We start from the raw sequence: 12782 nt of genomic DNA on the forward strand, positions 1-12782 counted from the left end.
GGGTGAGTCTCCTCCAGGCTCGGCCCTTGAGCTGTGCTAGGACCCTCTCTCCATCCCCAGCCACCTTCCCTGGCTCCTACCAGTCCACACTGGGCGGTGGATGCAGCCAGTGCCCCACAGCAGTACTAGATGAGCAGCGGAACTCAACTTCCCCTGACCAGATGCAGGGCTGGGCCGCTCACTCTCCCCCTCCACATCCTGGTACAGGACTCACCTTTGACCCTCTGTCCCCAGGTCCCCCACACTTTCCTGAACCTGAAGGAGCCCCTCTACGTGGGGGGAGCGCCCGATTTCAGCAAGCTGGCTCGGGCCGCAGCCATCTCCACCAGCTTCGACGGAGCCTTGCAGAGGGTAAGGACACTGGCTAGGGGTTGGAAGGGAGCCTGGCCGGGCAGGGGCAGCCGGCAGCGAGGAGCCAAGGGCTGGCGGCCTTTCTGTCCCTGGTACCTACTGTGCCACCATCGTTGATGTGACAGAGCCTTAGCACAGGCTGGGGAAGGCCCTAGCCAGGAGGCAGTTGCACTGGGGGAGGGAGGGCAGGGCGCATTCTGAAGGGCCATGCCAGGGAGACATCCCAGGCTCCGGGAAGGAGGAGCTGAATCTCCACATCCTTCCTGGGAGGGACTCTGCACGTACCAGCCTTTCTCTGTACGTCCCTCCAAACCCCGGCCAGGAGTGGCCTGTGGCTTTCACGTTGCCTCTCGTTTCCCACCCTTCAGCTCTCCATTAAGGGCATCCCCGTACTGAAGGAAGAGAACATCCGCAGCGCCATCGAGATCTCTGCCTTCCGCTCCCACCCCTGCTCCCAGGAACCCAACCCCTGCCAGAACGGAGGCCTGTGCAGCCCCCGGCTGGAGACCTACGAGTGCGCCTGCCAGAGGGGCTTCTCTGGGGCGCACTGTGAGAAAGGTGAGCCAGCTCACGTGGGCTCGGCTGTGCTTCTGCCACCACAACGCCCACGTGCCAGCCCCTGCAAGGACTCGGTGGCTGGAGAGAGCAGAGGGCAGCCCGCTGGAGACTCTAAGGCTGCAGCTGGGGTTTTATTCGTGCTGGGGCTGTCCTTCCGAGGGAAGGGCCTTGGGGCTGTGTGGCCTGGCCTGACTGTAGAATCACAGGCTACAGCCGGGAGAGAGCAGGCTGCCCGGCAGCTGGGCCCTTTCTCACAGGCGGACGTGGTACACAGCACACACCAGTGCAAATGTTCCCCACCGAAGGAATGAAAGGCCCCCAGTCTCTGGCTCACCTGTGCATCGTGAGTCTGGACTGTGTCATCTGTCCCCATTGTAAACCCCCTGGGGCAGGGACCAGGTCTTTCATGGAGGCTTTGTCCAGGAGCTAATGCACGCTCCTGCGCAGGCTTGTTGTACAGGTCCGTTGGTGTCTCGCTGCTCAGCTGCCTTAGAGCCTATGTCTCGTTGACTCTCCCAAAACTTACCCCTCTGCTGCGTTTAAAATTCAGTATTCAGCATTGCAGCACCAAGAGGAACAGCCTAGATACCTGTAAAGATCAGCTCTTAGGAAATAGAAAGTCACCTTCTACTTCATCCTGGTTTCCCCTTTGCTTGTATACAAACCCGATCTCAGAAAGCCGGGCTCAGCCAGGGCCTCTGCCTGTGTCACTCACTTCTGCCTAAAACCAAGTGAGGCTGCGGAGTGCAAATAACCTGGCTGCCTGATCTCGCCCCGCATGCTGGTTCCCAGTCGCTCGAAAGGTGCGCGATTGCAGCAAACCTTTCCCAGGACCGCCTTGGGGTGCCAAGTTTGTAACATACCCCGGGAGCAGGCAAGTTGGCCAAGTGGCCAGGAGCAGTTGTGAGTGCTCTGTGCAGCACTGGTCTGTTAGCGCTTTGTGGAGATGCACGAACAGCTTTGTGATCCTGGCTTGTGTCTCTCCCCACCCCAGTGATCATTGAGAAGGCAGCCGGGGACTCGGAGGCCATTGCCTTTGATGGCAGGACCTACATGGAGTACCACAATGCTGTGACAAAGAGGTGAGCTGGGCTCAGGTGTGGGGAGGTTAAATCAAGGGGGAGGGGAGTTATAGGGAGATCAGCCAATAGGATGTAGGATTGTGAATCAAGCACTTGGCGCAGAGGTAGGCAGAGCTGGAATTTCACCCAGCTTCAGTGTCACGATACGGCCAAAGATAGACATTCTTGCTCCTGAGTTACGTTGGGGTTTTCTGCTCGGCCAGGCCAGCTGCTGCTGCCTGGAGAACTGGTACCAGGGGAGTTCCTAAGCTGGGCAGGGTCCACACTCTGGAGTTACTGGCCCAAACGAAACCATCAGGCCAGTGAGTGTGTGAGAGTCCGCACCCAGCAACAGCGACATGTTGCGACATCCAGAACTGACCAGGGACCGGATCCTGCGACCCCAGCGGGCAAGGGGGTCCTTCAGCTTCGAGGCTGAGAAACATCCCCAGGCCACTTCGGACTGTCCTGAGGACGCAGAGCTAACGAGCGTGGGAACTGCTGTGTGAACTCCCCTGCTGCGAGAGACGACCGCAGCTCGGCCGCCCCGTTCTCCCATGGGCCAGCTCCCCATCTCTCTGTGCTCCATCATCACTGTATGTCTTGGTCTCCAGCCATGTCAGTCTCCTTCTGTGTCTGTCTCCCTTAGGGGACAGGACCACCCCCTCCCCACCCCTGCATCCCCAGACTTGGCTGTGAAACCAGAGGGGCCCAACCTACCGAATTCAAAGTTCAGGGATTTTCAGAGCCAGGGCCTAGGCTCAGCCCACCTCTGCTCTGACCCAGTCCCCCTGGGGTGGGGGAGGCCAGAGGATTTGCCAGGACCTGGCTGTGCTGCTGAGAACTTTTCCTGCCCTGCCCCATGCTTTTAATTACCTTACACCTGGCTTCATTTCTAGCCAGCTGTTAGAAACTGGCCTTGGCAGGTGCTCTGCCGAAGCCTGTCCTAGCCAGGCCTGCAGTGCGGAGGCTGATGCTTTGCCTCCTCTAAGTGGTTATGGTGCAGGACAAGCCATAAGACCCTTCTAGTAAATTTCCTATCGTAATAATTAGTCGGCTCCCAGTGGTTTCTGGCCTGGCTTGCGATGTGATCAAACACCTGTCAGGCATTAGGCTGCAGGACCCAGGCTCCACTGTGCAGCTGACTGGAAACCAAATCCAAGCTGGGTTTGCTGAGCTGAAATCCCTGGATGTCAGGGGACCTCTGTGACATGTGGCCTGCCCTCCTGCAGCGCGCAGGCTGGAGAGCTGCCCCACAGTAATCCCAAAAGCAGAGCTTGAAAAATCCCACCTTGATTTTCAAATGCTCACAATGGAAACTCCACCACGAGCAAGGGAGGGATTCTGATACGAATTGCTCCAGGGACTAATGACTCACTGTTAAAAACGGCCGACTTATTTCCCATCCAGCGTCCACGCCCAGCCGCTGGGTCACGGTAGACCTGCCTCCGCGAGACTGACAAGCCCACTGTTAGATATTTGTTCCCCATGCAGGCTGTAACTGAGTCACCTGCTAACCTGGGCTTTAAGCCCACACTTCACACCATGGGCCGAATTCCGATCTCATTCGCACCGCTGCGTTGTTGAGGCCAGTGGAGCCCAGGGCAGCATGTTTCCAACAGCGACACCCCAAACGTGGGGGGTCAGTTCTGCTCTGGTTCTGCTTCTGCAGCTCCTGGAAATGGGCCATCCCTGTGCGTTGCAGAGACCTAACTGAGGGCAGAATGGGGGCCTTTGTTTTCAAGCAAATGGTTTAAACCGACTCCCCCTATTGTTTCTCTTACGGGCTGTTTCTGCAGCAACGTGCTGCTAGGGGCCCTGGGTTTGGGACCCATCAACAGTGCCTTGGCCAAAGTCATCCCTGACGCACTCCGTCGGCTTCAGAAGGTGGTTGGTCCTGGTGTCTCCTGATTCCGGCTCCTCCTGTTTTACTGCCCTTGTGGGCTTTGCTCTCCAACTCAGTGAACATTGTGGGTTTCAGCCAGGTGGTGCTGCCCCCCTGCGGCTGACCCTGATTGACCTCCCTCTGCCCCACCCCAGCAGTGATAGACTTGTCTAATCCACAGCAGCATAGCTCAGCCACTGGTTTTATCCCAGGAGCTACTCAGCTGGTGTCCTACCACTCCCTCAGCCTCATGGCTCCTGGAGCCGTCCAGCCAGATCCCAGCCCCGGGGCTGTTCTGTAGTTCTGGGTTAAAATAACTAACTGCTCTCTGCCCTTCTCCCCACCCTGCTTCCCTTCCCGCCCCCACTGCTGACCCCTCCTTGTTTGTTGCTCTTTGTCTCTGTCTGTCTGTCTGTCTCTTCTGAATGTCCTTGTTTCTTTATTTTCAAGCCAACTGACCAATGAGATCCCAGCGTAAGTAGATCACATACCCTCCCCTCCCTGTCAGCCATCTGCCTCCATCCCTGCGTGTAGACAGCCGTCCGCCGCCCTGAGGCACAGTCTGTGCAGCCAGATAGCAAGCGGGGGTTTGAGGGAGAGGGACTCTGTCCTCCAGCACGTAGGAAAACAGAGCTTTGCAGCAGACGCTGCTTGTGTGCCCCTGGTTGGGCGAGGCGCCGAGTGCTGCTGTTTGCTGAGGGGCTGCAAGGGCTCTGTTCTCAGAATCCAGTGGAGCTGATGGGAACTTTCCCATTGTCGGGCCAGCTAGTGTCGGGGAGGTGGGCAGCTAGCTCCATCAGGGCACATGTATTCAGGGCAGTGGGTCTGGGAGCTAGGGGCAAGAGAGTAGGAGATCCTGTGTCAAGTACAGGTTGAATGTCTCTAATCTGGCACCCTCAGGATTTGACCGGTGTCAAACAAGAGAATTTGCCAGACCACGGGAGGTCAATATTGCCTGGCACATTACCAACTCTTTCACTGCTCACTGGGCTCTGAGAAGACATTTAGGGGTAAATTAGAGCTAAATAACAGCCCAGAACGCGGAGAGCCAGGACTGGTGGCTGGAAACAAACTTTTTGGGGCCACGGGAAACTCGGCCACACTTATGATAAGTGGTCATCCAGCCCACTCAAATTGTGCCAGACTACAGATGTAGCCGGATGAGAGATTACCGGATTAGGGAGGTTCAACCCGTACCTAGTGTCAGCAATGAAGGGGCTAAGCAGTGAGCCGGTGGACTCTTTGGGGGCTGATTCTGCACTTGCTCGTACCAGTGTGAATTGAGAGCAAGTCCCTGCAGCGTAAAGCTGGAGAAATGAGGTACAAAGTCAGGTCCTCAGACCCTGCCATCCCTGTTTGGCTTTATTCCATCGTATGTGTGGAATAATTTTATGTGCACCCAGCGGGTGCGAATGTGCACCACCCATAGAAACACAAAACCTGAGCTCTGGGTGCTCCGCCAATCGGCTGGGCAGCATGACTCTCTCTTGAGTGGCCACACAAGCGCACAGCTTACAGGGAACACTGGCCCTGATGCTTACTCTGTAACATGCAGAGAGAGGCTCCTTGGGGCCAGGGTCTGACTGGGTGGGAGGGTTCTTCTCCAAAGTCCTCTCGACAGCTGTTTGTTTGCTGGGTGGGGAGCAGGAGAGGGGGTACCCGAAGCCTTGGAAGCAGCAGTTGCTCATCCAGTCGCATTGCATTCTCTGTTCTCTGTATGTTGGGGGTGAGGGATACAAGCTGTTTGGGGCATCTCCACCCTACCTCGCTCCCTCCAGGCCAGGAATTGGGGGCCGAGCTCGAAGGCTGGGAACTTGCATGCATGCATGTCTGCGCCGCAGGAGGCAGACCGCACAGCAGCCTGACAGACGCTGCATGCTGCGAGCAGTCCGGGGCTGCCCTCCCGGGAGCCTGGCTCCTCCCTGGCTAGTTGATGTGAGCCCTGCCTGTTGCAGCAGCCTTCCAGCTAGCAGCACGCCTGAATCTCTGAGCCATGCAGCTGAGAGCCTGGCTACCACACTTGGCCAATAGGAGCCACACACATTCGTAGGCTGGTGGAACGCTGCTGCCTCTCTGGACCGCTCCTTCTCAGTGCCCGACCAGGAAATGGGAAAGGGGCGCTGCTTCCCTGCATGCCTGGGGCGGGGTTCGGCAGCAGTGCCAGCCAGTGCCCGCTCCGCTGGGCATCCAGCCTGCCGTGGCGCTCAGCGCTGCTCCTGTTGGGATGGGGCAGTTGGCTCTAACTGTCATCAAGAGAGTTGGCCGTAAGGGCTGATGGCTAGAAACGAGATCCCCTCGCCTCAGCGTGTACAGGTGGGAGGCGTGCGGGCCCTGCAGCGCTGTTGCTAATGACGCCGTTGCCTGGCTACATTGTGCTGGGCGTGAAATGCCCCTGATTTTAGTGCAGAGCCCACAGATTCCAAGGCTCCCCGGCCCAGGCGCAGAACGTCTGTAGCACGAGATTTCCCACCTCCCCCTCTCCCCCCAGCCCTGTCAAAATGTCCCAGCCCTGAGCCAGTTTGCTCCCCAGCTCATCAGGCCTGGGCCACACATCAGGCTGCCAACAAACCCCCCATCCATGACACTGCACTGAGATTGGCCACCGGAGACCTTGTCAGTGGGATCTGCTGCCACTCTGGGCTGGTCGCAAACGGCTGAACTAGGGCCACAGGGCTCCCTCACCTATTGGCCAGCTCCTGAGCCATGCAAAGCCTCTTTTCCACTGTGTCCAGCAGTCTGGATTGGACCGTGTGACTCTCTGAGGGGCTGTTTGAGGTAAATACCCCCCGGTAGCACAAGCAGCTCTGTAACTAGCAGCAGAGTGACAGCACCTTCTGTGGAGCTGCCTTGAAGCTATCCTTGGCTTCGCCGAGTGCATGGAGCGCACCCACAGCAGAGCTCTAGTGAAAGCGGAGGCTGAGCGTTCAGCAGGGTCAAAGGTCCTGAGCGGGGCAGACAAGCAGGGATTGCGCCGTTTCCCTGGGACCAGAATCCTGAGAATTCAGGAATCCCAAAGGACCTTTGATTCTCTGTAGTCACAGTTCCCCGGCCCAGGCTTTGTGCTCAGGGTGATAAACTGTCCTGGGCCAGGCAGGGCCGTGCTCCATGCCAGGCGTGCGGGTTTCTTTTCTCCTCCTCCGGTGCTTATGGCATGCCTCCCCTTTCTTCCTGCTTCTAAGTCCTGAAGTGCTGGATTACCCCCTGGATCACAGGTGAGTCTCCGCTTGGCTTCTGCTCTTGTGTCTTGTGCACTCTGGTGTTGCTGCTTCATTGGAGTCTCTCTGTCATGCGGGTCTGACCGTTTGGCTCTTTATTGAGAAAGGACGATGGTTCGCAGCCTGTGAGATCCTAAAATAAAGGGAGGCTGGGGCAGAGGGTGGCCCTCGCAGCACAGGAAAAGGACTCAGGAGAGAGGGTTACAGGTTGAACCTCTCTAATCCTGCACCCTGGGGACCTGACTGGTGTCAGATGAGAGAATTTCCCAGACCACAGGAGGTCAATATTGTCTAGCACCATTACCAGCACTTATGCTGCTTACTGGGCTCTTAGAAGACATTTGGGGTAAATTACAGCTAAATGACAGCCCAGAACACTGAAACCCAGGACTGGTGGCTGGAAACAAACATTATGGGACCGTGGGAAACTTTGGCCACACCCGTGATAAGTGGTCCTCCGGCAAACTAAAATAATTCTAGAACATGGATGTTGCCAGGTGAGAGTTCCAGATTAAAGAGGTTCAACCTGTCCAGCTCCGTGGCCTGGAGCAAGTCACTCACCCTCCCTGGACTGGCCTTTCCACAGTAGCCCACCCACCATGCAGGCACTTGATACAGCAGATGCCCCTAGCTGAGTGGGGAGGCTGGTTTGTATCTCTGGTGATAGAAGCTTCACCCAGAGCTGCCAGCTGGCTTCTTGGCTTTAGCATTCCTTGGGAACAAAATGCTGTCCCTGTGGCTCTCTGTTTTGTCTGGTTTCTGTGTGCACATGTGTTGGTGGTGGCCTCCTGGGAGAACAGATCAGAAACCCAGCCTTTATAGCTACCTAGGAGTGGCAACATGACCAGTCACACAGTACCAGAGCCCGCACAGGAACTGGGTGGGGGTGTTGTATCTACAGCCCTGTGCAGACACAAAATCAGTATCCACGTCTGCAAAACTCATCCATGGATAACTGCACCCACGCCTGCAGGTGCAGATACCTGTGGATACAAAGCGGATCGGTGCACCCATGCCTGCAGGTGCAGATACCTGCGGATACAAAGCAGATAACTGCAGATCTGCAGAGTTCTAGTTCCGAAATGGCCATGTCTACACTAGCCCCTCTTTTTGAAAGGGGGATGCTAATGAGACATTTTGTGATATGCTAATGAGGTGCTGCAAGAAATAAGTAGCGCCTCATTAGCATAATGGCAGCTGCGGCTCTTTGAAAGTGCCGCTATCGATCACGCGCAGCTCGTTTACACAGGGTGCTTTTCGAAAGGACCCCACCCGCTTCAAAATCCCCTTATTCTTATTTGGCTGTAGGATAAGGGGATTTCAAAGTGTGCGGGGTCCTTGCGCGAGCGACAGTGGCGCTTTCAAAGTGCCGCAGCTGCCATTATGCTAATGAAGCGCTGCAGATTCATTGCAGCACCTCATTAGCATATTCTGAAGTGTCTTATTAGCATCCCCCTTTCAAAAGGGGCGGGGGGTCTACATAACCAATGTGTATCCACATCCACAAAAGTGATCTGCATGTGCGGTGACCTGTGGGTATAAAGCAGGTATCCAGGGATTTGCAGGGCTCTAATTGTATCCCTCCCAGCAGTGACCAAGTGGAGATGTAGATTGTGGCAGGGGATAGTCCGGCCCCAGGAATGCACAGCTTTTAGGAGGAGGATACCTCTACAGCCCCAGGGCAAAGTGCAGCGCCCTCCCCGTCCCTTACTGGTTCCCATCAGGCCTCTCTTCCCCGGAAGGTGCCTCGCAGGGCCAGCCTGATGCTGCTCCCTTCTGGCATGCGATGACTCAGGCCAGCTGGCTGGACCTGGGGATCTCGAGGTGTGGGGACAGAAGCATGGGGGGCCCTTTCCTTGTGTGTGTGGCCCCAGCAGGCGCACAGTGATGCTTCCATGTCTTCTCTGGCCAGTCCCAGAACACTTGCTGGTGGAGGGCCAAATGGCATCCACCCCAGCTGGCTCCTCCCCGTGGCACTTGTCCAGCTGATGGGGCCTCCTTTGTACTGACCTCACCCAGCTGCTGGGCAGGAAGCTGTACTCCATGGCAGAATCGGGGCCAGCCCAGCCCCACTCCCCACCATCCTCTGGGGCCTACAAGCCAGCAGAAATCCCAGTCCAGGTTCATGTGCCTTTGAACTTAGCAGAGGCTGAACCACGTGCTGCCCAGAGAGCTGCATCGGCCCCTGCCTCGCCTCTCCTCCCATGCCACAAGCAGCAGATCAGGCCTTGCAAGCTGGGTGGGGCTCTTGCTGTGCTTGAGATCCGTTGTGCACTGGAGATGGGTGTGTACACACACACACACCGCCCCCTTGTGCCTTATTCCAGGGGGTCACCAGCCAGCGAGAACCAGGCCTGGAAGCAGAGGAGCATGGTGCTCTGGTGGGCTGGCCGCCTGCCTCTGAGCCCCAGGGGTGGTGGCGGGGGGGCTGCCCATTGCTTCAGGAGCCCCCTTCCTGACTCAGGCCTGTCTTCTCTCCCCCTCCACCTCCGGCCACTCGGTGCAGTGAGAAGGCCTTGCAGGAGAACCACTTTGAACTGAGCATCAAGACAGAAGCCACCCAAGGTCTGATCCTGTGGAGTGGGAAGGGGCTGGAGCGGTCGGATTATATCGCCTTGGCCATTGTGGACGGTTATGTGCAGATGACCTATGACCTTGGCTCCAAACCAGTTGTCCTGCGTTCCACAGTGCCAGCGAACACGAACCAGTGGATCCACATCAAAGCCTACCGGTGAGCCGGTTCGGGGGAGTCGGGTAGCAGAGAGTGCTCGAGATAGGTTGGGGTCACATCTAGGGCTTCTGAGTCATGGCCCTGCAGTTGGGCCCCGTGGTCTCCTGGGGTCACTGAGATAAGAATAGAGGAGCGGCATTTGGCCAATGCAGAGTTGGAGGGAGGCATGCCGAGACTTGCCTGCCCTAGATTCTAAGAAATGTCAAAGGGGCGGGCACGAGGAAGTCCTCACACGCTGTTCCTTTTATTTTATCTGGCTGAGGGCTCGGAATTCGGTTCATGGTGGGCCTCCCGGGGGTTTTATTTATATTGGTGGGGAGGGACGGAAATGGTGGGGCGCTCGCATGCCTGGAATGCCAGTGGATTCTGCTGATGAGTCTGGGGCGACTATCAGCAGGGGCTGTTGGAATAGCTTTGCAGGGGACGTTGCCTGCAATGGGACCCCCCCGGAAAGGCAGGCTTGAGGAGAGCTTACCTCACTTGTGCTGGCTGCAGATTGTGATGCCAACGCTGGTGGGAACCATCGAGGCATGCAATGGTCCAGAGACAGCACAGAGAGAGGGGGGCAGGTGCATGGTGGTGGAGCCAGTTGCAGCTTTCCTAGTCAGGTTAAGGTGGAGCCTTCTCCCGGCCCCTTTATTGAGTGGTCCTCTCTTTTTTTTCTGGGACTAGAGTACACAGAGAAGGCTCCTTGCAGGTTGGCAATGAAGCCCCCATAACTGGGTCGTCCCCTCTTGGAGCAACTCAGCTAGACACGGATGGAGCCCTCTGGCTGGGTGAGTTGAACCTGGGAAGAAATGACGAAATTCCCTTCAGTATGCAGAGCTGAGAGTTTCAGGGCCCCTAAGTGTGGACACACCGTTCCCATTAAGCCCCATGAGATCTGAGTCCTAAATCCGTTCGTTGGCGCCCTTGGAAGCTGGGGGTGCTTTGGGACACAGGCACTGCTGTAGATTGCAAAGGATGGGACACAAGTGAGCAGCCACAGTAAACCCCCAAAATACGCAGTTTCAGGTTGTGTGTAACTCACTTTAATGCAAGTTAAGCGCAACTTGAAGCTTCTCTGTAGCTATCAGCCTGCCTAGCTGCCCTCAGCTATGGGCAGCTAGGCAGGTAAGAGCCCCTTCTCCCTGTCTTCCCCCAGCAGTGCCCACAGGCTGACAGCCACGTGGCTGAGGGAAGGCAGGTAGAAGCAGCCAGGAAAATAACCAGCCCTGGCGGGCTGGTCAGTTTCCCGGGTCCCACAAGCGGTGGGGAGCTAGCAACCAAGAGGCAGCCTGGTTCCCGGCTCCCCATCCTGACTGGTCCAAAAATTTGAGCTGAGTTACGCAGGAGTTGCAGGAACGCAGCCCTGCATATCTTGGGGTTTTACTGTACTATTAGCCCCAGAGTGCGGATGTATGAAATGACTGCTGACAAAGACCCAGGGGAGCCTTTGAAATGCAGGACACTGTAAATGCAGTAGAGTAGCTGAGCCTGTGGTAATGCACCAATATGTTCCAGCTGCAAAGACCATGGCAGGTTATTTTGGCTTAAGATACAGAGGAGAAATCAGGCCAGTTTGGTCTTGATTACAGCCAAGTTAATTCAGAGTAACTGCACTGAAGACTAGCAGGTTACTCTGGATTAACACCAGGGTAAACGAATCATAGTCTGACCCAGTGTCTCGGTCTTGGCCCCTCCCGTGAAAGAATGAAATCGAAGGGTTTAAATACAAGCAGTTGGGTTACCTACAATTTTTCCTCTCTTAGCAAATCTTAGGGGACAGTGACCTGGAACAACAAGATGGTACAAATCATCGGTGTAATTGGCTTCCAGAATGGGTGAGGCCTTAGGTATAACGGGTGGGAGCGGAGCAGCCAGACCTCCACACCTGGACTGTGCCACCTCCCACCTCCACCCATAGAATCATGGAATCCTAGGGCTGGAAGGAACCTCAGGAGGTCATCTAGTCCAGCCCCCTGCCTAAAGCAGGATCAGCCCCAACTAAATCATCCCAGCCAGGACCTTGTCAAGCCGGGACTTAAAAACCTCCCCCACCACCCCAGGCTCCAGCGATGATTTAAAGGGCAGGAGTGCTTTTGAAATAGGTGCTGTTAGGACAGGGAATAGTGTTTATTTCAAAATAAGCACTCTTCCCTGGGGCGAAAGCTACACTTTAGTCATAACTCAAAATAACTTATGAAATTTGCTTTGCATAATTTATTTTGAGTTAATTTATTTTGAATTCGGTGCCGTCCACACGGCACTGAAGTTTGAAAAAAGCAGCTATTTTGTAGTTTCTGCTTCTCCTTGTATGACAAGGGGTACCGGAACTGGACTACAGGACTCGAAATAGCAGTGGTGCTATTTAAAGCACAGTATTTAGCCAGGGAGTTGATATATCAGGATACATTTGTACCCCAAAATAGCAACTATAGTGTAGCCATAGCCTATCTTAATGGCATTATTCCTCATAGGATGAGAGTTACCCATTTTGAAATAAGTCAACCACTATTTCCAGATTATTTTGAAATAGTGGTTACATCGTGCAGACGCAAGGGTAGTTATTTCAAAATAACAGCTGTTATTTTGAAAGAACTATGCTGTGTAGACCTACCCGGAGAGAAGAGAGGCCTTTGGGCTGCAGGCAGCAGAATGCTCCTGCAGGAGATTCTGTGATGACAGGGGAGAGAGAACTCCAGCTGGATGGGGCTGGGAGCAACCTGGCAAAGCTGAGACTGGCTTCAGGCATGAGGAGCTTGCTGAAGAGCACAGACAGATACATTTCCGAACTCTGAGGGCTTTATTCGAACAGTCGGTGAGAATAAACCCAAAGTCACATCGACCAAGAGAAAAAACCCATGGGGAGTAGATTGAGGAAAGGGAAACTGAGGCAGGGGTGCTGCAGGGCTACCTCATGCCAGGCATGTTGAGGGAGATGCTCTCGAGGCAGCCACCCTGCTACAAATATCTGTGTGTCCTTATCAAGAGGCCTCCTG

The 12782-nt window shown here is 55.6% G+C and overlaps 1 protein-coding gene across 7 annotated transcripts in view; it reads left to right on the forward strand.

Moving 5' to 3' along the window:
* AGRN (agrin) overlaps nt 1–12782 on the forward strand; it is a 248498-nt gene that overhangs the window by 231291 nt on the left and 4425 nt on the right. For all 7 annotated transcript variants that reach the window (XM_075018049.1, XM_075018051.1, XM_075018050.1 and 4 more), the window contains 5 exons: nt 235–351; nt 720–909; nt 1904–1991; nt 9577–9801; nt 10474–10577. In XM_075018049.1, coding sequence (XP_074874150.1) covers nt 235–351; nt 720–909; nt 1904–1991; nt 9577–9801; nt 10474–10577 — 724 coding nt within the window. The remainder of the gene's footprint in view (nt 1–234; nt 352–719; nt 910–1903; nt 1992–9576; nt 9802–10473; nt 10578–12782) is intronic.

The sequence above is a fragment of the Carettochelys insculpta genome, chromosome 23 (assembly GCF_033958435.1).
Source record: "Carettochelys insculpta isolate YL-2023 chromosome 23, ASM3395843v1, whole genome shotgun sequence".
NCBI classification, from domain to species: Eukaryota; Metazoa; Chordata; order Testudines; family Carettochelyidae; genus Carettochelys; species Carettochelys insculpta.